Consider the following 27,405-nt stretch of genomic DNA (forward strand, 5'->3'; position numbering starts at 1 on the left):
ATATTTCGTACATACACGAAAAGACTGTGTGAATGCTGACATTCACCGGAGAATGTTGACATTCGCCAGATATCGATCATTCACAGTAACATTAATGCTCCTGAATATCTCTTCTTTAAACATTAAAAATATTGTAAAAGTAACGCGAGTATAAAAATAATAATTCTTTAAACGAAATAAAAAGTTCTGCTCGGCGCCTGGATGGCCGAGGCGTTAAAGGAGTTGGTCATCCTTTCTAGGAATCCGGAATCGAATCCGGGAGGAGAATACCAAGAATATTTCACGGGCGGTCTTCTCGAATTCTAACAGATAATTTTTCCCATTTTTTCGCCCTGTGAGCACTAAAAAGGTCATTTTAATCATGTCCATCGTAGATTTGGCCAGGCTAACAATGGGTTCCATCCCTCACTACCGAATCTGGCCGAATCTAAGATGGGCATGATTAAAATGACCTTCTTAGTGCTCACAGGGCGAAAAAATGGGAAAAATCCTCTGTTAGAATTGTTCAAAATATTTACTAAAACTCAGTTCCGGTTAGAAATAATTCTTCTGTAAAGTTAAATTAATAATAACCTAAATTAATATACAAAACATAACAAAAAATAAGTAAAGTAATAATAATAAAAAATTACGCAAAGCATTTAAATGAAATTCTCAGTAATCTGTCAAATTAAATTCTCAGTAAACTGTCTGATGATTTGCTTGCTTAAAAACTATTTTCTCATATTTTTTGTGTCGTTATTGACATTTGTTATTTGTTAAGTTATTATGAAGTAACGTTTTCTTATTGAAAAATATCTTTTTATATGCAAAATATGCAATTGGCAAAATGGTTGCTTAACTATCCACAAATATTTTAATAATTTTAGTGAATTGTATGCCTATATATATATATATATATATATATATATCTACTAACTATAATAATAATTTATTCAAATTAAGAGGGTAGTTTCTTGTATAAGAAAAGATTATATTGAATAGAGTTAAATAAGTAAAGATTCTAAACTATATTCTGAACTATATTCCATAACAATTATTGATCTTTACTGACCATTAAAACAATATCAATTCCTAATTTTTAAAACATTGTATCCAATTTATTTTATCAAATTCATCTAAAATATATATATATGATTTTATCCTAAACGCTAAAATTACTTTTAAAGTGTACGTTACTGTATATGTAATCAGTTTAATAAGTATATATTTTTCTATAAATTTAATCTCACATAAGCTAGATATTAAGGGTGAAAAAAGAACATAAATTTTTTTAAATGGATTTTTTAAAGATTTTAATGACATTGAGATAAATAAATATTTATTTATGATATAATTTCATCGTAACTCTTCATCCGAAGATTAAGTGATCAAGATCATCGAAAGATAGCGGATAAAACAATAAATTAAGCAGAAGGACGAGACCAGTTTTTGTACTTCCTCATTTTTGCCGACGGTTATCTACCTGACCTCACTAGTTAGAGAACAAGCTAGATAAATAATCGGCAATACCACGGCGGATACAGCATTTTAATCCAAATTTCAAAACTTATTGATCCATAAATTTGTCATTTATAAATAGTTCTTATCTTTTATTTATCGTCGCATTTACCAATTATCACTCGCTCGAAATTTGTATAAATACTGTTTTATAGTCCTCTATCTCGCACAATTCATTCGGCATTATGATTGACAAAATCTTAATCCTATTAAGTTGTATTGTATTTTGCGTTGGAACGTGGCACGATCATCGTGTTAAGACCTATCATGGGTAAGTTATTTTATTTATTTATCATTTTTATAAATTAATTTTTAAAAATACCATTTCCATCTCTAAATCCCGGAGAATTTAAATTGTTTTTATAATATTTTATAGTCGAAAATCAGAAAAAATTTCTATTGATTACAACTTGATAAAATGTATACGTTAAAGACATATTTTTATATAATTGTATAGAAAATAAAAATAAATAATTTATTAAATTATTATAGTATTTTAAATATTACTAATTCATATAAAATTATATCAAATGAGCACGATTTATTCTTACTTCTATTAAAATTATTTTTATTTCAAAATATTCGAATATAAATTTACTTTAAAAAATCTTAAGAATTTGTCTACTAATCATTTTCTATGTATGACTTTATTACTATTATTAATACAAAGAAAATGTTTTAAAAATTTATTCTAAAAATTCTGAAAGTTTAAGAATATTCCGTTTATTTTTTTAGTTTCTTTTTTTTAGGAATTTTAAAAATCTAATTTTATGGAGGAAAGACTTTTGTATAAAATAATTTAAAACATTTCTCAAAAATCTGAAAGTTTATAAAAGAAATTTCTGAAATTATAACTTTTAAACGACGGAATTATTAATACTTACAAGTTAGATATAAATTAAACCACTATTTATATAAAACTATTAAAAAATTAGTATTTTATTTAAGAATTATATCGGGAGAATGGCTCCTTTAAAAATAAATATTTCTTTATTCTTTATATAAGTTTACCAATGATCTATATGTGTGTGTGTGTGTGTGTGTGTGTGTGGTAGAAGAATATAGGCCTACAATTGAGTTTTAAAATTTTTATTAGTAACTTTTTCAATATATTGTTATTTTAAGATCATTTATATAGGTCAATATTTTAAAAAAATTTGACTTCTATTAAATAATGACTTTAATTCTTCTCCTTTTTAAATTCTAAATTTGGAAATTTGTCTTACGATTAGCTAAACATACAGTTCTATATACAATCTAATTATAATTTCTGTTAAGTATTTTTTATATATAATATTAATACAATGATAAATGAAGAAACAAAATATCTTTTCACATGCCCTCAAGTTAATTAACTCGAAATTTTTTTTTACAGGTATTAAAAATTCGTTTTTTTATCATAAGGTTATTGTGTAATAACTTATAAATATAGTTTTTTTGTACGGAATTTATTAATTTATTTTAATTAAATTTAGAAAATAACCAAGTAAATTAACATACAAATATGTAAATACCTACCATGGTTGCTATATAAGTTAAATAACTATGTAGTTTACAAGTTGAATGACCTATACGTTTACTTGATAAAAATATAATTAGTCATTTGTATCCCCTATAATTATCATTTTTAATTTCTCTTTACAGAATTCAACGTTTTAAAATAAGAATTATTATCGAGCATTAAAGAATTTCTTTTTAAAAATTCTTTAAGAGTTTCTTTTCAGTTCAATACTTAAAATTCATTTAATTCTTAAGAAATTCGTACTTTTAAAAGAATATCTTTCTTATGCTTTCTATATACATGAATATATTATATGTAATATATACTCTATAAGCAACTTGTAAAACGATTTTCTGTTTTGTTATTATTAATATTAAATTGTTAAATTCCAAGCCATGTGGTCAAATGGATATTCACAAAGCAATGATACACGTTGCATCTTCAAGAGAAATCTTTTAAAAATTTAGGATTTCCACGTAAAAATTTACAAATACAGTAATTGTAATTTTGTATTTGACTACAGCAATTCATTTATTGTATCATAAGATATAATAATTTAAAACACAATAAATGAAAAGATGTAGTCAAATACAAAATTACAATTATTTGTAAATGTTTACATAAAATTCTGAATTTTAAAAAGTATACAATAACGTAAAAAAATAAATATCACAATTGGCATTGTGTACTATATCACAATTGGCATTGTGATGTAATACAATGTAATACACTCGAATTTTATTTATAAACCCATTAAAAGAATGTAGTTACTCCTGTTTTACGATCATAACAAAACTAATTTTTATTAATATATTATGCTTTTTTTCTGTAATTAATTATATGTTCATATTTAATTCAATAAAATTACTTAAAATGAGATTAAACAAAACAAGATTAAATTATAATAATTGAAAGAATTGACGTCATACTTAACTATTTAAAAACATTCGAGGTCATTTAGTACGACTTTTTTAGATATTTTTCTTGCAAGTTCCTTAACATGTTTAACTTATCTACTGAACTTTAGTAAAATAAATAACATAATTTGCATTCTCGCAATATTCATTTTCAAATGCTTAATATACATATCATGTATGTTTTCTAGGAGATTCGCAAAAAATATATAAAACTTAGAAAGAAAATTAAAAATAAACATGATAAGATGTTTCATATAAAAATTTTTTAAAGTATTTATCATTCACGTTAAGAGAAATTTCTATAAATTAATAATAAAATAGCACTACTTTCTATATTTGAATCCGCGTATTTATTTATCTTTTCATTCTTTAAACTTCAAATGAAAGAAGTTTATTCTTTTCTTCAATTTCTTCTTTTGGAAAAATGGCAAAGAAAATCAATATTTTATAATTGCATTTCAGATAATAAAGGTTAAACATGAAAAAGTTCAATTGAGGTTTTAATAATTTAAGGTTAAATAAATAAAGTTGCTGTAAATGAATGTATTTAACTTTGTTTTAGCAGTAAGCATTAGTCTAAAATTATTAAAATTTCAATCGAATATTATTCAATTTCTGTTTATCTGAATTACAATTATAAAAATCTTAATTTTCTTTGCCATATTTTATACTTTTATATTTATAATGAAAGAGTTTCTATATCATTAAAATAAATCCTTATATTAATTACATAATAAAATTTGCGAAAAACTCATAAAAATTCTAAACTATTTCACATTATTTTATTTAATATTTTCAAATAAGCTTTATAATTATATAAAATACGTTTTATAATATATTTAATAAAAAAATCTTCTAAATATTTTAAGGAAAATAAATATCTTTGCAGATATTCTGTCCTTAGACTTACACCTACTAATGAGAAGCAAATGAAGTTTTTGAATCGACTATCGAATAATAGTGATGTAAGCATAATTGCAAAGTAAATATTAATAAATAAATAATTAAACACTATTAATTTTTTTTATTTTGCTTTAAAATTACTATCACGAATCATTCAAAAGTTTTTCTGATAAATCTATTTAACATTATTGCTTATAGAATTATTCTTGAAGATATTAAACTAATTTTTTTCTATTTTGTATATTAAAAACAAATTCTTTTTTAAATTAATTGTTTTAAAATTCTTTTAATAGTATGATTTTTGGCTCGGACCTCATATTAATTCGGCGACGGATATAATGGTTTCTGAATCGAAGAGAAAATATTTGGAAGATGTTTTGAAGTACTATCAGATTCCTTACAAAACAATGATTGAAGATGTACAAAAGTATGTTTTTTTATTAATTATTATTATTAAACGCTTTTATTTAACTTGCTTTGTATGCTCTTCAATCAGACAACTCAAATTTCATCCACTTCTAATTAAGATAGAAGGCTGAAACTTTGAAGACATACCTAAGTTTAATGACAATACATTTTTAATATCTTAGTGACTCATTATCCTCCCACCCAGAAACCAGATAAACATAACCAAATACAGAATTTAATCGTGGGTTTGTGTGTAAATGCATTGTAATAGTGTAGCCCATATGATGAGGATAGCCCACTCCCAATCTCGAAAAAACACGATCAATTAAATATTTTAAAAAATATATTATAATTATTTCATGAATAAAATCATACAAACAAATATTTTATATTTATTTAATTGCTTTCTTTTACGTTCTATTACGTTTATTATTATTAATGCAGACAATTCGGCAGTTTAAATATTATCGTTGTCAAAAGTATCGCTAAGTTAATGGCGAATCACGAGCATTACTCATACTTTCCATTATAACATTAATTTATGATCATTGCGATAACTGTATCATAATCATTCAATTAATGTTATATACTTGAATGCTGTTTTAAATACCTGTTTCGTTTAACAGAGCTTTTACGTAACTCCAAACTAGATTTGTATTCTATATATAACCTTTTACGTAACTCTAGACACGCGTTAAGTGTATTCAAATGTTTTCCTTTTTTTACTGAAATTATTCAGATATTATAATTAATAATTCGATGAGTCAAAATGCTGCTTTTATAACCTACATCATTATTTCCTCCTCCTTGATAGGTAGAACGATACAAGGTTCGTGTATATAGTAACAAGAATATGAAGAATAGCCTTTGTCATATAAAAACAGATATTTTATTCTTCATAAATATTTCTATATTTTATTAAATTTTTATTTGTTCTTGTCAATCTTAGCTTTTTATCCTGATATTAGTGACACGTAGCCGATGTATCGAATTTCTTATTAGTAGGATGTTTTTGCACATCTTAATTAATGGATTCGTAGAACGTCTGTAAGTATATCAATTTTAAGTTGTGGTTTTATTTTTTGCTTTATAAACAAAAATAAAATCATAAAATATTCAACGACCATTAACAGGAAAATAAGTTTTGAAAATCTATGTTATATCAATGCATAGAGTTTTCTTGTCGAATGAAAAGGTATTTGAAGTACTGAACATACATTAAATATTTTGATGCTATTAGCATAACGAAATCTTGAATTTATGTACAGAAATATTAAATAAATTCGAAAATGAAATTAGAAATACCATATAAATAATATAATGTTAAGCATTTTTCACTTTCTTTAATTGAAAAATAACTTGTTTTTCGTTTATTGTTATCATTTTCTCTACACAAATAGGCATTTTAAAGCTCTTTTCAGATTATTAATTCAACAATAACTGGCAACGATTTCCTATTAACAGTCTTAACCAGTGCTTTAAATTTTCATTTGTTTATCAATGAAAACACTTAGAACAAATTTATCACTTTAAAATCAGATAAACTTTTATGCGTGATATTTTTGAATATATTATCCTGAAAATGCGTTTAATATTGATAAGGGCATATACTAGGAAAGATTTCATAAAATAATAAATGTCAATCAAGTTTTATCTAAATTATTATGTATTTTAGATCTATTAATACTATAAAAAATGATATTTGCTTTTTCTATATTGATTGAACCACTTATTTATAACTTTTAATTAATAAAGATTGAGATAAAAATATGATTACATTTATGCAATAAGTTTTATCAGTAATTATATTTTATATACCTATTAATATTGCTTGCTCTGATAAGCATAATTTCTATTATAGATATGATTATCAATAGCAGACTGCGTATTGTACATTAATTGACTCTCAAATTTGATATTATAAAAAGCAATTTTTAAAAGAATAAATCATAATTAATTGTATGAGTTATTTGCATATTATAAAACTATTATTATTTTTTAATTGTACAGTACATAAAAAATATATCTTAAATTACATCGTGTAACAAGTTTAATTTATTTTTTATTCTTGACTAGGAAAAGTTGTGTATGTAAAAAGTATAGAAAATTATTAATATTCTCCTCAAATTTTGTTTTTATGATCAGGACAGTGATATTCCGACCTATTTCCAATAAAAAAAAAATCGGACCAATTTGGATTTTTCGTTTACTTAAAGTGATAGAAAATAACATATTTTTGGCATTTATCATTATACTGTAAATAACTTTTATGAATTAGCCTGCTAAAGAATTAAATGTTCTCGTTACATTGCTCTTGGTAGTGACGTTCAAAATCCAGTATGTCTATATCCTGGTAGAAGGATTCGCCTTAATCCGAGTACTCTTCCATGTTTTCCTTGAACTTATCGAGATGGGCATTAAGGAAATTAAGGGATATCCTGCAGCCCATTTTTTCATAGTTTTTTAGTCTCAACCACTTATTAGACCGAAAACTGCGTGGCGTCAGACTAACACCACGTAGTTTTTTCTTTTGACTGGCCAGGAAGCCCAGAACTTCTGTGAAAAAATTTTTCTCTTTCTCTGGAGTGAACTTCTTGGGGAATTCCTTATACTTCTTTGTGGTCCTTTAAAGATACCGGCTTTCACCTTTGCAGCAGATAGTGAAAAGTGTTGAAGGTACTGTAATTCGTGGAAACACATTTTTGATCTAATCTAATCTTGATAAATTGGCTGTAGATTTAGCAAAATGCGTCAGCTCTTAATAACCATTTTTAAAATCATATTTTATGCAGATATGTATTACACATAGCTGGAACTAAGCTGAACTGGTTAGCTCTTGTCCTTTGTATTTATACTGCTGCTTTATGTTAATGGAACCTTCTAGAGCAGTGATGGGCAAACTTTTTAAAGAGCGGGCCAAAGGAAAAGAAGAAAACTTTAGGCAGGCCAATATAATTGTAACCTAGCGCTGCATCTGAAAATCCAGGTGGCGCTATAAAAACATGTGCAGGCCGTCCGCCATATTTTTTTTCTCTCTTTCGGCTACGCTACGCACGACGAGTGGATGTTCTGTACCGAAGCATNATATTTAAACACGGGAGGAGGAATGAGCAAATAGTGCTATCATATCAATATACATGCACCTGAGGATAGTATAATGTGTGTTAAAATAAAAAGTGGTATGCACAAAACTAAAAAAGTATATAATAAAAGGTGTAAATTATGAAAAATTAACGGAATACCTGTAGGATGTGACAAATACAGAAGAGATGTGTAGAGAACAGGCCTGATGGGAGATGTTACCAAGAAGTGAGTGATCCTTGTAACATATACAGAGGTAAAGTGTTCCTGATATGTTCCTGTATTAAAGTGTTCCTGTATGATACGTTCTCAACAGCAACATTGTGCTAACATAATGTTCTTTATTTAATTTTCCATATCTAAAGAATCAAGTTAATACAATCAAACAATCAACAAATTAGTTGATAGAATCAATCATTAACCAATTAAAAAACATACAAAAAATCAGACGGTTTAAAATATTAATACAATTAGGGAAATTATTATATNCAATGATTGAAGATGTACAAAAGTATGTTTTTTTATTAATTATTATTATTAAACGCTTTTATTTAACTTGCTTTGTATGCTCTTCAATCAGACAACTCAAATTTCATCCACTTCTAATTAAGATAGAAGGCTGAAACTTTGAAGACATACCTAAGTTTAATGACAATACATTTTTAATATCTTAGTGACTCATTATCCTCCCACCCAGAAACCAGATAAACATAACCAAATACAGAATTTAATCGTGGGTTTGTGTGTAAATGCATTGTAATAGTGTAGCCCATATGATGAGGATAGCCCACTCCCAATCTCGAAAAAACACGATCAATTAAATATTTTAAAAAATATATTATAATTATTTCATGAATAAAATCATACAAACAAATATTTTATATTTATTTAATTGCTTTCTTTTACGTTCTATTACGTTTATTATTATTAATGCAGACAATTCGGCAGTTTAAATATTATCGTTGTCAAAAGTATCGCTAAGTTAATGGCGAATCACGAGCATTACTCATACTTTCCATTATAACATTAATTTATGATCATTGCGATAACTGTATCATAATCATTCAATTAATGTTATATACTTGAATGCTGTTTTAAATACCTGTTTCGTTTAACAGAGCTTTTACGTAACTCCAAACTAGATTTGTATTCTATATATAACCTTTTACGTAACTCTAGACACGCGTTAAGTGTATTCAAATGTTTTCCTTTTTTTACTGAAATTATTCAGATATTATAATTAATAATTCGATGAGTCAAAATGCTGCTTTTATAACCTACATCATTATTTCCTCCTCCTTGATAGGTAGAACGATACAAGGTTCGTGTATATAGTAACAAGAATATGAAGAATAGCCTTTGTCATATAAAAACAGATATTTTATTCTTCATAAATATTTCTATATTTTATTAAATTTTTATTTGTTCTTGTCAATCTTAGCTTTTTATCCTGATATTAGTGACACGTAGCCGATGTATCGAATTTCTTATTAGTAGGATGTTTTTGCACATCTTAATTAATGGATTCGTAGAACGTCTGTAAGTATATCAATTTTAAGTTGTGGTTTTATTTTTTGCTTTATAAACAAAAATAAAATCATAAAATATTCAACGACCATTAACAGGAAAATAAGTTTTGAAAATCTATAAATCTATGTTATATCAATGCATAGAGTTTTCTTGTCGAATGAAAAGGTATTTGAAGTACTGAACATACATTAAATATTTTGATGCTATTAGCATAACGAAATCTTGAATTTATGTACAGAAATATTAAATAAATTCGAAAATGAAATTAGAAATACCATATAAATAATATAATGTTAAGCATTTTTCACTTTCTTTAATTGAAAAATAACTTGTTTTTCGTTTATTGTTATCATTTTCTCTACACAAATAGGCATTTTAAAGCTCTTTTCAGATTATTAATTCAACAATAACTGGCAACGATTTCCTATTAACAGTCTTAACCAGTGCTTTAAATTTTCATTTGTTTATCAATGAAAACACTTAGAACAAATTTATCACTTTAAAATCAGATAAACTTTTATGCGTGATATTTTTGAATATATTATCCTGAAAATGCGTTTAATATTGATAAGGGCATATACTAGGAAAGATTTCATAAAATAATAAATGTCAATCAAGTTTTATCTAAATTATTATGTATTTTAGATCTATTAATACTATAAAAAATGATATTTGCTTTTTCTATATTGATTGAACCACTTATTTATAACTTTTAATTAATAAAGATTGAGATAAAAATATGATTACATTTATGCAATAAGTTTTATCAGTAATTATATTTTATATACCTATTAATATTGCTTGCTCTGATAAGCATAATTTCTATTATAGATATGATTATCAATAGCAGACTGCGTATTGTACATTAATTGACTCTCAAATTTGATATTATAAAAAGCAATTTTTAAAAGAATAAATCATAATTAATTGTATGAGTTATTTGCATATTATAAAACTATTATTATTTTTTAATTGTACAGTACATAAAAAATATATCTTAAATTACATCGTGTAACAAGTTTAATTTATTTTTTATTCTTGACTAGGAAAAGTTGTGTATGTAAAAAGTATAGAAAATTATTAATATTCTCCTCAAATTTTGTTTTTATGATCAGGACAGTGATATTCCGACCTATTTCCAATAAAAAAAAAATCGGACCAATTTGGATTTTTCGTTTACTTAAAGTGATAGAAAATAACATATTTTTGGCATTTATCATTATACTGTAAATAACTTTTATGAATTAGCCTGCTAAAGAATTAAATGTTCTCGTTACATTGCTCTTGGTAGTGACGTTCAAAATCCAGTATGTCTATATCCTGGTAGAAGGATTCGCCTTAATCCGAGTACTCTTCCATGTTTTCCTTGAACTTATCGAGATGGGCATTAAGGAAATTAAGGGATATCCTGCAGCCCATTTTTTCATAGTTTTTTAGTCTCAACCACTTATTAGACCGAAAACTGCGTGGCGTCAGACTAACACCACGTAGTTTTTTCTTTTGACTGGCCAGGAAGCCCAGAACTTCTGTGAAAAAATTTTTCTCTTTCTCTGGAGTGAACTTCTTGGGGAATTCCTTATACTTCTTTGTGGTCCTTTAAAGATACCGGCTTTCACCTTTGCAGCAGATAGTGAAAAGTGTTGAAGGTACTGTAATTCGTGGAAACACATTTTTGATCTAATCTAATCTTGATAAATTGGCTGTAGATTTAGCAAAATGCGTCAGCTCTTAATAACCATTTTTAAAATCATATTTTATGCAGATATGTATTACACATAGCTGGAACTAAGCTGAACTGGTTAGCTCTTGTCCTTTGTATTTATACTGCTGCTTTATGTTAATGGAACCTTCTAGAGCAGTGATGGGCAAACTTTTTAAAGAGCGGGCCAAAGGAAAAGAAGAAAACTTTAGGCAGGCCAATATAATTGTAACCTAGCGCTGCATCTGAAAATCCAGGTGGCGCTATAAAAACATGTGCAGGCCGTCCGCCATATTTTTTTTCTCTCTTTCGGCTACGCTACGCACGACGAGTGGATGTTCTGTACCGAAGCATGCTTGTAACCGATCGAGCTTTTACTCAATAAGTGTAAAACAAAATTTTGTACGTGATTGTAAATAAACTTTCATGGTGAGATATAAAGCTTCGGTTATTTTATATAATCAACGAACACTCAAGAGGTGCATCAACCACCACAGCCTGTATTCTTTTTTACTCGTCAGATTAGGAATAATGTCGCGCGGGCCGGATAGAACATTTCAGGGGGCCGCATCTGGCCCGCGGGCCGTAGTTTGCCCATCACTGTTCTAGAGAATTCTCGACCGCTCTTGAAACTTCAAGAGATTACTCAGCACTGAATCTATCATGCTTATCCTGGAAAGTAGGTACACATAATGAAAAATGACTATATTTTTTCTATGTAGGCTATCTACTTTTCAGGATAATCATGATAAATTCAGTGCTGAGTAACCTCTTGAGCTATATTTTTTCTACGTATCTATTTTTTCTGTATTTTTTATATATAAACTACTGAAACTACTGGACATTTACTACCCAGAAACAAAAATTGGAGGACACGATGTTATTTGATAGAACAGGCTCAGATAGACGGGATACCTCACGATCATTTAACCAGACCCAAAACTAAAAGGAATACAGTATAAAACTTTAGTTTGCTTTTTTTTAATTACTAATGACTTGTTCCTGTATATCATACTTTTCCTTTAACAATAGAGTGGTGCCGATCATCTATTAACTGCTTTCAGGGAAAATTTTTAAATTGAAATAATGTGACTGTTGATTTGTATCGGACATTCGTATATAGTTAATCTGGGCTTCCTGCCCCTAAGATTTCCATGTCTATCTCGGATTTCATTTATGTAACTCCGTTCTCGAGATTAAGGAGAGACGGATACACGGACGGACGACAGTGAAAATTTATAGATCTGCAATATTTTCAAATTGCAGCGCAATAAAAAATTAATATAAATTAGTTTTTGTAAACTATGAAACATTTCCGTTTAGAAACTTTTTTCTTTACTAAGTCTAGCTTCTTCGACCCATCAGATTTTGAAGAACCCTTTGATATATAAATATATATATTCCATCAAGATTAAATGAATTACCTTCAAAATTGGCTAGTTATCTAACATACTGAATATGAGGAAAGGATAGAAGACTCGACTTCATCTTGCACGCTATGTTCTGTTTGACATTCTCTCTAGTTATATCATATCTATCATAATTTATTTTCCTTTTTTGCAAGACTGCGTGGACGGGACGTTTTGGGGGTTCATCCCCATTCAGGAAAAGTTAATAATAAAATTAAACAGCACATTTTATATAACATTCTTATTTTGTATCCATTCATATCCTCCTATTGTAAAAAACTAATAAAATATTTTCATAACGTAGGTTTTAAACCCCTCCTTTTAAAAAATTGTGTACGGGTCTGTCTTTTATGAGAATAGTCGTATAATTTAAAAATTTATGCAATATATAATAAAAATTACGATTTTAAATGTCATCTTTAGCAATTTTTATTTATTTCTTTTTTTAATTAAATATCGATACAAGTTACTTAACAAGTAGAAGTTAGTCGACACCTGTCCGATATTAAACAAACTTCTGCATATCTAATTGACGTTGACACGCCAGTTTTTTAATTATAACTATTGATCATAATATCGGAGAAACTGTCATATTTCAAACATGAAACGTTTGCCTGTACTTTTTAGGCGATTGCTTTGCCTGCTAAATTCAACGAGACGACAGATTTTTGGACTAGATATTCGTTATCTTAATATTATATAACATATAAACTAATGAAATCACCATTGTTTTAATAACGTTTTTAAATTCGTAGTCGTGGGTAGAACGTATTTAAAACAGACGTTTGACCTTATTGATGACAATAGACATATTGTATACGTTATTAAAAATGAGTGGTACAACATACGTACCACTTAAACGTTGTTTAGTTTTTGCATAAACTTATATAGCAAGTTTTTAAATTATAATTTGAAACAATAATTGCATTTAATCTTTATCGATGATGCATCCTTTCCCATTATTATCTTAAAATGGTAATTTATAATTTACTTATTTGAAGCATTTAATCTCTGTCTTTAAGCATTTTTTTTATGATGACCTTAAAGAAAGTAACAACTAACATATACAAAATTAAAAATTAGATAAAATTAATAAAAACATGAAAAAATCTAATATCTTATAAAAGTTGCTATTAATTACTTTTTAATATCTAAAATTTATATTATTTTACCGATAAGAAAATAATAGAAAATATCCTCATCAAAATCATACTTAAATTATGGCTTATTTACGGTTCTTTTACGGCAATATTTTTATGTCTCAACAGAGAATTTAAAAAAAAGTTTATTTTAAAGAATTTTTTCTTTTTTATAACGTAATAACAACAATAATCTTACAGAGTTGAAANGATCCATAAATTTGTCATTTATAAATAGTTCTTATCTTTTATTTATCGTCGCATTTACCAATTATCACTCGCTCGAAATTTGTATAAATACTGTTTTATAGTCCTCTATCTCGCACAATTCATTCGGCATTATGATTGACAAAATCTTAATCCTATTAAGTTGTATTGTATTTTGCGTTGGAACGTGGCACGATCATCGTGTTAAGACCTATCATGGGTAAGTTATTTTATTTATTTATCATTTTTATAAATTAATTTTTAAAAATACCATTTCCATCTCTAAATCCCGGAGAATTTAAATTGTTTTTATAATATTTTATAGTCGAAAATCAGAAAAAATTTCTATTGATTACAACTTGATAAAATGTATACGTTAAAGACATATTTTTATATAATTGTATAGAAAATAAAAATAAATAATTTATTAAATTATTATAGTATTTTAAATATTACTAATTCATATAAAATTATATCAAATGAGCACGATTTATTCTTACTTCTATTAAAATTATTTTTATTTCAAAATATTCGAATATAAATTTACTTTAAAAAATCTTAAGAATTTGTCTACTAATCATTTTCTATGTATGACTTTATTACTATTATTAATACAAAGAAAATGTTTTAAAAATTTATTCTAAAAATTCTGAAAGTTTAAGAATATTCCGTTTATTTTTTTAGTTTCTTTTTTTTAGGAATTTTAAAAATCTAATTTTATGGAGGAAAGACTTTTGTATAAAATAATTTAAAACATTTCTCAAAAATCTGAAAGTTTATAAAAGAAATTTCTGAAATTATAACTTTTAAACGACGGAATTATTAATACTTACAAGTTAGATATAAATTAAACCACTATTTATATAAAACTATTAAAAAATTAGTATTTTATTTAAGAATTATATCGGGAGAATGGCTCCTTTAAAAATAAATATTTCTTTATTCTTTATATAAGTTTACCAATGATCTATATGTGTGTGTGTGTGTGTGTGTGTGTGTGGTAGAAGAATATAGGCCTACAATTGAGTTTTAAAATTTTTATTAGTAACTTTTTCAATATATTGNTTTTTAAATTCGTAGTCGTGAGTAGAACGTATTTAAAACAGACGTTTGACCTTATTGATGACAATAGACATATTGTATACGTTATTAAAAATGAGTGGTACAACATACGTACCACTTAAACGTTGTTTAGTTTTTGCATAAACTTATATAGCAAGTTTTTAAATTATAATTTGAAACAATAATTGCATTTAATCTTTATCGATGATGCATCCTTTCCCATTATTATCTTAAAATGGTAATTTATAATTTACTTATTTGAAGCATTTAATCTCTGTCTTTAAGCATTTTTTTTATGATGACCTTAAAGAAAGTAACAACTAACATATACAAAATTAAAAATTAGATAAAATTAATAAAAACATGAAAAAAATCTAATATCTTATAAAAGTTGCTATTAATTACTTTTTAATATCTAAAATTTATATTATTTTACCGATAAGAAAATAATAGAAAATATCCTCATCAAAATCATACTTAAATTATGGCTTATTTACGGTTCTTTTACGGCAATATTTTTATGTCTCAACAGAGAATTTAAAAAAAAAGTTTATTTTAAAGAATTTTTTCTTTTTTATAACGTAATAACAACAATAATCTTACAGAGTTGAAAGGTAAGCATCTATTTTGCAGAAGCCCACGACTCCTGAATAAGTAGGGCCTACAAAGTCCTTTGATCCGGTCCTGCATACACTAGCAAGATATAAAATAGTAGAATAATTTTAATTGAATAATGACGCCAATCGATAATATATGGCTGAAGAAAAAATTTCAGTTTTTATTTGAAGTGTGTCTTAATAATAGGCGTTGTAAGCCTATCGCTAGCAGCCCTGACGAAAGGGGAAAGACATTATAAGGGTCCGGACCGTTATAAGGATCCGAAACGATTTCTTTAAGTAAATTTCTTCGTTTCTTTGTAAGGACATATATGGAAAAGGAATATGGAAAAACTTCCCTCAAATAAAAAGATTGGATGGTTAGGGGAGGGGCCGAGGGACCCGGAGTCCTTGCTGCTGTAGTTAATGAAAAATTCAGATATTACTAGTGTTTCTCATTTCCCGGTCTTTTGCTTGTCCCGGGATTCCGGGATAAAAGTGAACGGTTTCCCAGAATAAAATTAATTATTTTTAAGATATACAAAATATCTCGAAAATGATATAATTATTTTTCATTTTTTAAAGTAATTTAATACGTTCTGCAGCTTCCAAAATCATATTAAAAATGTCCTTTGAATTACGCAGAAATTTTCACAAAAATAGAAAAAATTTATTAAAGTTTGCTGGAAACTGCATACAACAAGAAATGCTTTGAATTGAATTGAAAATTAAAAAAAAATGAACTTAGATCAGACTTCTAACTTAAAGGGTAATTTTCGTTTTTTTATTTTTTTTTAAATAAAACATAATACAAAATATTATTGTAAATTTTTATTATAAGATTTTAAAAAGCAAAGATTGTCAATGCTCCAATCACTCGATCTGGTTCTTATTTAACTAATGAAAAGTCCCGCTACCGAGAATGTTCTTTCCGATTCAATTGATGTGGGTGGAATCGTCTTTAATGCATTTAAGAGAAGACAGATGTTATGTGTTTTTTCACCCGTAGCCTTAAGATTTCTAGTTCGTTTTCGAGATTGTAATACTTCTTTTGCTCTCTAGTATGCTTGATTTGTCTACTGCGGCTGCTTTAATAGAAACATCAAGCTTATAGCCCGGTAATTCGGCAGTCCGTTCGTCTTTAATAATCAGGTTTATGAAGAAAACCTTCATACTTGCAGACTTCGTACTCGTTTGTATCCTTGCCAAATTTGCACAACCTGGCGTTACGCAGTTATCGAAGCTACTGGGCATGGTTAAAAATTAAGACAGCGTAAGTACAATTATTCCAGATATTACAGGTTCTGACAAGTAAAGAATTTTCAGAGTCCTGCCGCAAATAAGTTACGTATTGATTATTGACCATTTGTGACATGCCATAACGAGTAAAAATTTAAAAATCTAATAAGTAGGTTTAAAATTAATAAATACAAATGTATTCTGAAAGTTTATGAGTTAATTATAAATTTATATTTTCAAAATGTTCTCAACTTTAACACAAAATAAGAAAAAAGTAAATTTTTTAAAAGAAATTTGCGGGTTTTCCGGGTTAAAAAAAACAACTGGGATCCCGTTTGAGAAATCCTAGATATTACAATTAGAATATGTTGGTTGTTACCTTGAAAGATTGTAGATTATGCCATTTTTATTTAATATGTACAGAGAAAAAGATGGCAAATGTATACAAAATAATGAATGTAGCTGTAGTTGGGGCTAACCACATAGTCGAGTTTCAATCTTTCCCTTTGCCGAGAAAGTTGCAATTCCTAGTTGCCAGCTCTTCCCCAGTTATTTTTCTATTTACTCATGTTGCCATTCCTGGCGGCCATCTTGTCTCTCTAAAGAGCTGATCGCTAACTTGTCAATATTATCGTAAAGTACAGACTACTGTAATTACCCAAAATCAAAATATATTTTAATTTATTAAATGAAGAACATATGAATTGAAAAAATTGCTTTTTATAGTCGTAAAAGAAATAATTACGTCAATAAATTTTCCAATATTACAGTAGTACAATAATAAATTTTCCTAATATTTTAAGTGATAAGTATTAGATTTATATGGAACGATAACGTTTTAAATTTATTAAATTAAATGTAAATACTGTAGATTCTAAAAGATCGACACCGCTGCATATTTTATATTACACGTGCGTGAACTTATTTATACGAATTTAAATTCGTATTAATTGGTTATTAACTTACGAACAGAATCTTTGAAGATGAACGACGTGACGCAGAAGAACTAACCGGTCGAGTTTCTCCTACTTTTTTCGATAAATATCAAACGTTGAATGAGGTAAAGTATGGATGAATTGAGCTTTCTTATGTAAAATTTTGAAACAAAATGAAAATTAAGTATTGTTTGTAGATCTATCGTTTTATGGAATCGTTGGCCGACGAATTTCCGGATATAGCCAGTGTCTTTACTATTGGAATGTCTTACGAAGTACGAGAAATGAAAGGAATTAAGGTACTTTTGAGTCTTTTTAAGATGAATTTTTATATTTTAAGTAAATAATAGATCATAGTAGGGAAAGATAGAGCAAAAGGAAAAATGGTTCTTTTTTTCGTAAACAGTCACCTCCATCTGTGTAAGGAAAGCGCCAATGAATAACGCGTATGAACAGCTTCAGTTTAGGATTACAGTAGTCATATTCGAAAGGGTTGTATTCTTTACTTTTCTGCCTCTGTTCAAAAAAATAAGCCCTGTGTATTTTTTCACAAAAGTATTGAGAGCATACTGATAATGGCATAATGGGAATTTTGTGGAATAGTACAGAAATTAACCGTTCTTAAGCATCTAAATTTCGTTTACATTGTCGCGTCAGTTCTCGCGTGGTAAATATTTTTTCAAAATGGGTGACTCAGGGCAAAACAGGGTAGGTTTACGTTTTGCTCATAATACAATAGACCTGGCATCCTGGATAAACAGTGACTATGTAGCTGTGGTTTTTATGCTGAATCTGCGAGTGGAGAAGGTTGGATTACATGCATTCAATGCCAGAGTTGGGTACTGTATATGTGCAGGGGCAGATGAAAATGATTGTTCATTTATTTGTGAAAACTAATTTGAAGTGAGAAAAAGTGATTTATGTTTAATATGCTCTGTTTATTTAATAAAGTAAAATATTTATTAAATAAGTGATGTAAAACAAACAATGTTTTTATCATATAGTTTCATACTCTGTTTTGCCATACCCGTGAGGCAAAATGGGTTTTTTTAAGATTTCTTTCTTTAGCACATTAATTAATAATGTGTTAAGAATTACGCTGTGCGGTATAAAACATAAGTAACAGACAAGTCAATCTTCATAATGATCCATATTATGTTCCTTTTTCGTTAATTTTCAATGAAAAAATTTACAAATTTCCGTAAGTACTACGATTTGCCCTACCTTCCCCTATTTATAATGTTCGGATGTATATTGAAATTACTGATTAAACTTAATGATTATCAGACAATTACGATGATAATATCTGTACAAGAAAATCGTGTAGTAAGATATTCTAAACGATAATTATATTAATTTTCGACTGATTAAGAATTCACGAATTCATGACATTATAAGTCTGTTTTAGGTTTTATATGTCGAGAAACTTTATACAAAAAGCCATACTGAAAGATGAACTTTTACTTTATTGATAACTAGTTTTAAAAATATTAGAAAACATATATTTTTTGTTACTATTGTATACAAAATTCCGGTAATTTTCATCTACAATAAGATATAACGTATAGTTTAAATCAAATGTAAATATAATTAAAAATTAATTTATAATATTTATATTATCATTAGTGACTAATAAGATTTTTTCTAAAATACTGTACAAATTTGATTAACTTATTTTCTTTTGACTTATAACTTATGACTGTAAAATTTCATCAAGCTAATTGATGTATTAAAATCTAATTCAAAAATGAAAGTCTCAGTGGTTCTCTCTTTGGATTAATTCTTACATTGTGTTCTTAATTTAATTTTCTAACAACAGATGGGGAAGATGAATAATTTTCATGTTTAACTAACTTATTTTAAAAATTTTAATTTTTTGTAAATGGCAAGGACTGGTACAGTTACCCTATTACAATGCTTTAAAAATAAAAAAAAACAATATTTGTACAAAATTAAAGGATTTTTTTTAGCAAATGAAGATTAAAATTAATAGCTTTACATAAATTCAATTATGCAGATTTAATAACTTTGATCATAAATAAATAAATAAATATATTTATAACCAATTTTTCCTTTATAAAATGAACGAACTTGGATGTAGGAAAGCCATTTTCTTGCAATCAAGTTCAAATAAAATCGTATAAAACAGAATTCGACATAAGCAATGTATGTATGTAATTATTAAATAATAAATGATTCGATTTTTATACAAATTAATTGCGTGTGATATTTATAAATGCAAACATATAATTGGCTGTAAAGTTTGTCTCATTGCAATTTTGACATTTTTATCGATATGAAATTATTTTTTCAAAAATTTTAGGCGCGAGCGGATGATTACACAAATCTCAACCTAAAAATTTGTCACTTTGATTTGAAGGTTAATGTCGCGTAGGTCCAGCGGAAAGTGACAACTCTCGAATATAATAGTTAATATATTAGTATTTGCTAGTAAAATCTCAAACTGTTCATAAAAATTTTTCGTAAAAACACTTAAGCCGAGACGACATTTTAATAGAATTTGCGATAGATCTCATCTGTCAGGAAATGGGCACAAGTAGTCTGTTCACTAGCAGAAAAATTCTTTTCTTGAAGTCCAAAAAGGGTGGCATCTTCAAAATAGGGAAGAATTCTTCACAGAATATTTTCAATACATTTTTCCAAAGTGATTCCGACTCACATTTTTGGAGCGGGCTTCGATACTTTTTCGAAGAGATCTTGTCGCCTAATCATCTCGATTCTTCCAAAACCCACGAATCAAACTTCAAATTTTCAGTAAGGATTCCTCGTTTCAAGGAAAAGAACAATGAGATCTTGTTAACAACAAGATCGTCCCAGGCGATAATGTTTTTGTTCAGACTTGAATGGGAGCTAGGCTTACAGTGAAAGATGACAATTTAATATTTGACATTTGAACGTTCACAATTCAAATTCTCACATAGTCGTTTAAGAATATAAAATATAATTATAACAATCCATTCCTTTTAAAAGCATAGCGCACAATGGGCTTTCATATTTTGTCGAATATTTGTAGTTTCATATACAATATCACAAAGTTATCTTGTGATATACTTTTCACGAGAATAACTTCGCGAAAGTCAAGGAAAGGGAATGTCTTGCGACGTCACTGTACTCAACTATGGCACAAATACGAGTAATGTCTAAGTGAAACATCTGCAAATGTATAATTTATACAAAATAACTCATCTTTAAAATGTTGGAAATTTCTGAATTTAGAGACGAGTAAATTAATGAAAGTTCTCAGAAAATTAAACATTTATGATTGGAAAATAATTTATTTGCGTTATTTATAATATGTATGGCCGATTCAAGTAGTATTTGTGTGCCTATGTGTTTTTGCTTCGAAATTTCTGAAAACTACAGATTTAAGTTTACATTTCTCAACATTGCGAATAACTTATTATATAAACAACAAAACTAATAATAAAAGATAAAGCGTTAACACATATCTCTCGCACACACGGCAGAAGCTATGGGAAATAAATGACAATTTATTTTTCCGTGTATTTCTTTCTTTAGATAATACAATTTTTAGGAATCTTTAAGAAATACAAAAAGTTTGACTTTATTAGGACCTTCTGATCTATTTTTACAATTAAATGCTGGACGGCCATTTATATGAAACGAGATATGAGGAAACAACGCTTAAAAAAAAGAGCATTCTAACTCAATACAAACCTATAGGAAATCGAAGACGGTACAGTACGAGTATGCATACGGTAGCAACCTTTATCGATTCAAAATTCCGGATTCCCGATCCCGATTCAACATACCGGATCCCCTATTGAGGAACCTTACTTCGTATCCACGCGTCATTCATACTGTGGTCCAGAACAACGGTGGGCAACCCCCGGCCCGCGGGCCAGTTACGGCCCGCGAAAAGTTTCTATCCGGCCCGCGAGACGTTTAGAAGAAATTATAAATAAATATTTTTCGATGTAATTCGTCTAGTTTAAATTGAATATTATTTTCTGAAGTGTTGTGGCAGCAATGACAGGAAAAAATAAGGGAGTCATTTCCTTATTCAAACAAAAAATGGGAGAACAGAATTTTTCTAAATTATTTATATCTCATCGCATCATCCATCAAGAAAATCTATGTGCAAAAGCTATGCAATTAGAAAATGTAATATCTGTCGTATCCAACTACATAGTGATGTTTTTATTGTGTTTAAACTCACTTAGATTTTACAAATAGGTGAGCCGTTCACAGCCCGGCACACGCATTTGTAAAATCTAAGTGACTCATACAACACGGAATTCATATAAAACGGAATAATCAACAGTGTTATAGGGGAGGTCGACTGTAGTAATTAATTTCTTTTTATTTATTTATTTCATATTTGCAGACTAAAAATTTACAGGTCACAAGGTGTCAATTAACTTCTATGGCCCGCGGAAAAAACGAAAAATTTATTCTGGCCCATGTTATAAAAAAGGTTGCCCACCCTTGGTCCAGAATACCCACCTAGTACCAGTGGCCGGGTGGATAAAACCACTGAACACTGACAGGTTGATTGTGGGTTCGCGCTTGGCCAACGGATTGGTCAAGTGGAGTTTTCTGGGTTTCTTACTAACGTGAAGAAACCTAGAAAACTCCACGTGATTATGGAAAACTGGCACCTAAATAAGGGTCAGTTTTCCATAAAAAGTCCTCCCAGGAGGCATTCTCTTCGGCAGATCGCTCACGTGTCGCATTGCCCTATACAAACGATTACCTGTCAGTACTGTAGTCGTGCAGAATATAACAGGGCGTAGCCCCCGTACTTTTTAAACATGGCCCTTATACTTTGTGAATTAGGTTAGAGTTTAGACTATATCTCGGGCAAAAAACAGAAAATTATTTCTTGCGCAATTTTCGCCCTGATTACGAATATATAGGCAATTTTTGACGCATTTATGTATGGCAAAGCGCAACTTTGTAGCGCAATATCTGCGCCACAAAATTGCGCTTTGCCCATACAAAACTCCATAATGGTGGCGCCTCCCTAGACAGTGGCGATTCAAACTCGGGGTGTCGGTTATTGCACTGACATTTTAAATTTACGACTACACTTCTTACCCACCTAGATTATGTGATATAAAACATCTTGTAAAATAATTACATTCGTAGAAATGTTGACTTGAAAATTATAAAATTCTAGATTATACATCTTTCACGATCTAAAGAAAATGCAGAGAATCGAATTTATATCTATTATCCGTTGAGTATTTAAAGATAGGATTTCTTACAACGACATTAGTGATTCTGAAATTAAAATTAATTTCAGAACTAATATCAGAATAATAAGTAAATTGTATCCTTTATATTTTAAACTGAACAATTCAGCAATTACATTTTAAAATTCCTTTCATTAATAGATAGGATCAAAGAAGAACAGCAGCAAACCAATAATTTGGCTCGACGCAGGAATCCACGCAAGAGAATGGATATCACCTCCCACTGTCCTTTACATCGCAACTCAAGTAATGTATTTTTATATTATTAAAAAATAGTATAGTACAACCAGTAGCAAGACAATAACTTTTCTCGAGAACTATTTTTTATTCTATGGAAGAATCTACAGACGAATTCTCTTTTTTCGCGTATTTTTACATTTTTGTATATATCTTAGTTTATAGTAGCATTTCAGTGTTAAATTGCTTAATGTAATTAATTTATATAGCAAGTTTCTTGTAAAGTGAATGAAATGGATATTTACTTAGCAATTGAATGGTCTTTCGCTATGTTCTGTACCAAATGAGTATTTCAGTTGGAGTTTAGAAGGATCAGAAAATCGAAGCCTTCGAATTCTCCTGATTCTTCTAAGCCACTTAAGTCATCAAGATATATCAGACATGTTATTGAATACTCGATCACTTGAAATAATTTACGTATTTTATATTTTCGATTTTTTAGTTAGCTACCGAATATGAAATTAAGGACGATGTAAAAAAGCTAGTTGATGAATTCGACTGGTATATTTTACCTGTAGCTAATCCAGATGGATACGTTTATAGCCACACAACGGTAAAATAATAAATTCATATCTTAAGCAAGCTTGTCCTTTTGAATTCTTATAAATTTTGCATAAATTAAACATATTTTAGAATCGATTATGGAGAAAGACACGTTCGATGACCCGTTCGTTCTGGGGATGTCGTGGTGCTGATCCCAATCGAAATTTTGGTTATCAATGGAATGGTAGGAGTTTTTTTTTTATACAGGATCGTTTTATACAATACGGGCATGTGGACAACATGGGCCTATTCATATATCTGAAAAACAATATACTAGATGATGGTAGGTGCGCCATATGGTCTTCCATATCAGCAAATTGTGTGCGTTGATATTTTACTCTATTTACCTCGGAATAAGCAGCAAAAAATAAGTCGTCAATTTTATTCTTAAATTATAAAACTATAGAAAGTGCCGAGTACATTATTAATGTCAGTACCTAGCTGCAACTTTATTTGAGACAGGCCTACGTGTATCTTGATTTTCCTATGTGCAACACTACGAGTTTGGTAGTCTGATGATCTAGCTATTTCATCTTACGCACTCTGCTTCGGACAAAACAGACAATACTGTACTTGCAAATCACGCATGGTATGTGGAGAGCGTGACATGTGGACTATCTTTGATGAACTTCAGAGGGAAAAATATACAGGACGTTCAGTTCAGAAACGCGAGATCAACGAATTGCACCATCACGATTACCAAAGCCAATCCATCTGTTCGGTAGTCAGTTATTGAGCTCACTTCTGACTTTTATGAAAGCGTGGGGATGCACCGTCCTGTTAGAAAATAAAATCCAGAATGTTCTCTTCCAGATGTTGCAGGAACCATTTCTTTAGCATTTTCTGATTGATTGCTCACTGAATTTTTTGCCCCTAGCATCAGTGTTGTAAGCAGCAGTATTAGTAGGCCTACTGCAACACTTTTCATTGGTACCAATTTTCAGAGGTTCATCAAACGTAAGTTACGTGTATTTCAGATCAAAAACATTATTTATAATAATCGTATATTTCGGACAACGTTTTCCACGCGTTAATGCTAATTATAGGTTGCATTACATTACAGCTCAAACATCGCCCTGGAGCATATAAACACACCTCAGACAGAAGGAATCATAACGGGAAACACAAAAAATACAAATTACAACAAAAAGAAACAATTTGGTGTTGTAGTTAAAGTCTCTCGCGCATTTTTTCTCATATACCATCCTGTCCACACATTTGGACAAGATGAGTAAGTGCCTTAAACTTTCTATTTCTTTTATTCAAGACGTTATTTGAAGTTAATGGTATCTGTGTGATGAACAAAATTAACACCTTTCACTGAAATAAAATTTTCAAATTTGTCATCACTCGTTCAAAGATATTGTCATTTTTCCTTAATAGGTCCATGTTGTCCGGAATGACTAATTTAATTCATCTTATTATTCATCGTCATTATTTTCTTTTAATAGTCGCAGGTGCGAGCAACGAACCTTGTTCAGAAATTTTTGCCGGATACCATCCATTTTCAGAACCTGAAACTAAAAATATAGCAGACTTCTTAACAGCGAGAAAAGATAACTTAAAACTTTATTTAACATATCATTCCTATGGTCAATTTTGGTTTACTCCTTGGGGATACACAAAAACTCTTCCTTCATCCTACCACGAAATGGTAAAATAACATATTTCTAATAAAGTACAGTAAAACCTCGATTTAATGGATTAATTCGGGCGAGGGGATGTCCATTAAAGCAGAAAGTCCGTCATATAATAAAGTAAATTTTCCGAATGCATGTTTTAAAAAATTGACAAATTAGTTTAACTGTTTTTACTTACGTACGTACCTTTGTCTAATTAAAATTATTGTATGTATGAAAAGTTTAATTTTACACAAAAGTTTTTGTGTATACAGTATTATTGTTTATGTACTCACCGTAGTTCTGAAATTGTAATAAACAAGTATACGATCCAAATGAATTAAATAATCAAACATTTTAAAAATTGTATTAGTTAATTAAATTAAATTGTTTAGTTAATACAAATTAAATTAGTTAATTGTATTAACTAAATAAATAAACAATATTCTTTAAAAGAAAACAAGTTTGAAATTTGAATTCCTATTTATTCGTCTTCGAATTATGATATACCAAGGCATGAAGAGGAGTAACTCTTGGATTTGAAAAAATATCATCTGTTAATTACGTATAAAAAACATTTTAAAATTAACAGGATTTTCATTTTCACATGTGACATACGAACCAGAAATTTTGCCGTTAAATCGAGGTTTTATTGTATTCACATATAAAATATATAAAGTAATTCAAAATAGTATAATACTTAAATTATCGTGTATCACATATAGACGATTTAAAATATTTAACATTTACAGATAAATCTTGCCCAACCAGCTATAGATGCTATTGAAAAAAAGCATGGATTTAAGTATTCACTAGGATCATCCAGCAATTTATTATGTATGTATCAATTATTATTCTTGCATATCACTTTACATAACGAAATTAATTCTTTATATATAATCATCTTTTTTTCAGATTTGGCTGCAGGGGGTTCAGATGATTGGGCTTATGGCAGTCTTGGAGTCAAATATTCATACACAATAGAATTAAGAGATACAGGCACATATGGTTTTGCTTTGCCTCAGAGATTTATCATTCCAGTCGGAGAAGAAAATTGGGAAGCTGTAAAAATACTGGCAGTGTTGCTGAAAGATAAATTACGATAAAAATTCTTTATTAAAGTTATTTACTTATTATATTTTATTATTATTATAATTTTACAATTAGAAACCAAGGTCTTTATTTTACAAAGTTAAAAAAAATCCAGCAAACGAGTTGCTTAACTTTTCCGATATCATTTAAAATTGCGTTTGTAGCGTCATCTGTTATACTTTATTACTAAAAACTTTTTATATTTTTAATTATTATAAAATGGCAAAAAGCTTAATTTTGAGGGTAGGGATGAGTTTTATAAAAAATTGTAAATGCTAATAACCAGTAAAACCGTCATTAAGTCCGACCCCACTCGAATACGACGCAGGACACCCGTTGACTTTTAACCACCAAAATTTAATAGCGTTAATCCTCTAATACACAAACCTCCCTGCAAAATTTCAGAAATTTTCCACAAAAAGCACAGAAGTTATAGTTTCAAAGAGGGTGAACAAATCGTGGTCCCCCACACAATAACATCCATACATAAAGGAAAAAAACTCCACATTTTTTACCGATCGTCCCTGTTATAACGAACCAGAAAAGTA

The 27,405-nt window shown here is 28.5% G+C and overlaps 1 protein-coding gene across 1 annotated transcript; it reads left to right on the plus strand.

The window, feature by feature from the left end:
- The first annotated feature begins 1,689 nt into the window (after window positions 1-1,689).
- On the plus strand, window positions 1,690-26,871 carry LOC111632755 (carboxypeptidase B-like). The gene is made up of 11 exons (XM_023377279.1): window positions 1,690-1,771; window positions 4,808-4,883; window positions 5,115-5,248; window positions 18,164-18,251; window positions 18,324-18,425; window positions 23,508-23,612; window positions 24,046-24,156; window positions 24,237-24,330; window positions 25,598-25,800; window positions 26,518-26,602; window positions 26,681-26,871. Exons 2-11 carry the CDS (start codon window positions 4,848-4,850, stop codon window positions 26,869-26,871), a joined length of 1,149 nt encoding a protein of 382 aa, XP_023233047.1. The 5' UTR covers window positions 1,690-1,771; window positions 4,808-4,847.
- The last annotated feature ends 534 nt before the right edge of the window (window positions 26,872-27,405 follow it).

The sequence above is a fragment of the Centruroides sculpturatus genome, unplaced genomic scaffold, assembly GCF_000671375.1.
Source record: "Centruroides sculpturatus isolate CEXI.00-Female unplaced genomic scaffold, Cexi_2.0 scaffold239, whole genome shotgun sequence".
Lineage (NCBI taxonomy): Eukaryota > Metazoa > Arthropoda > Arachnida > Scorpiones > Buthidae > Centruroides > Centruroides sculpturatus.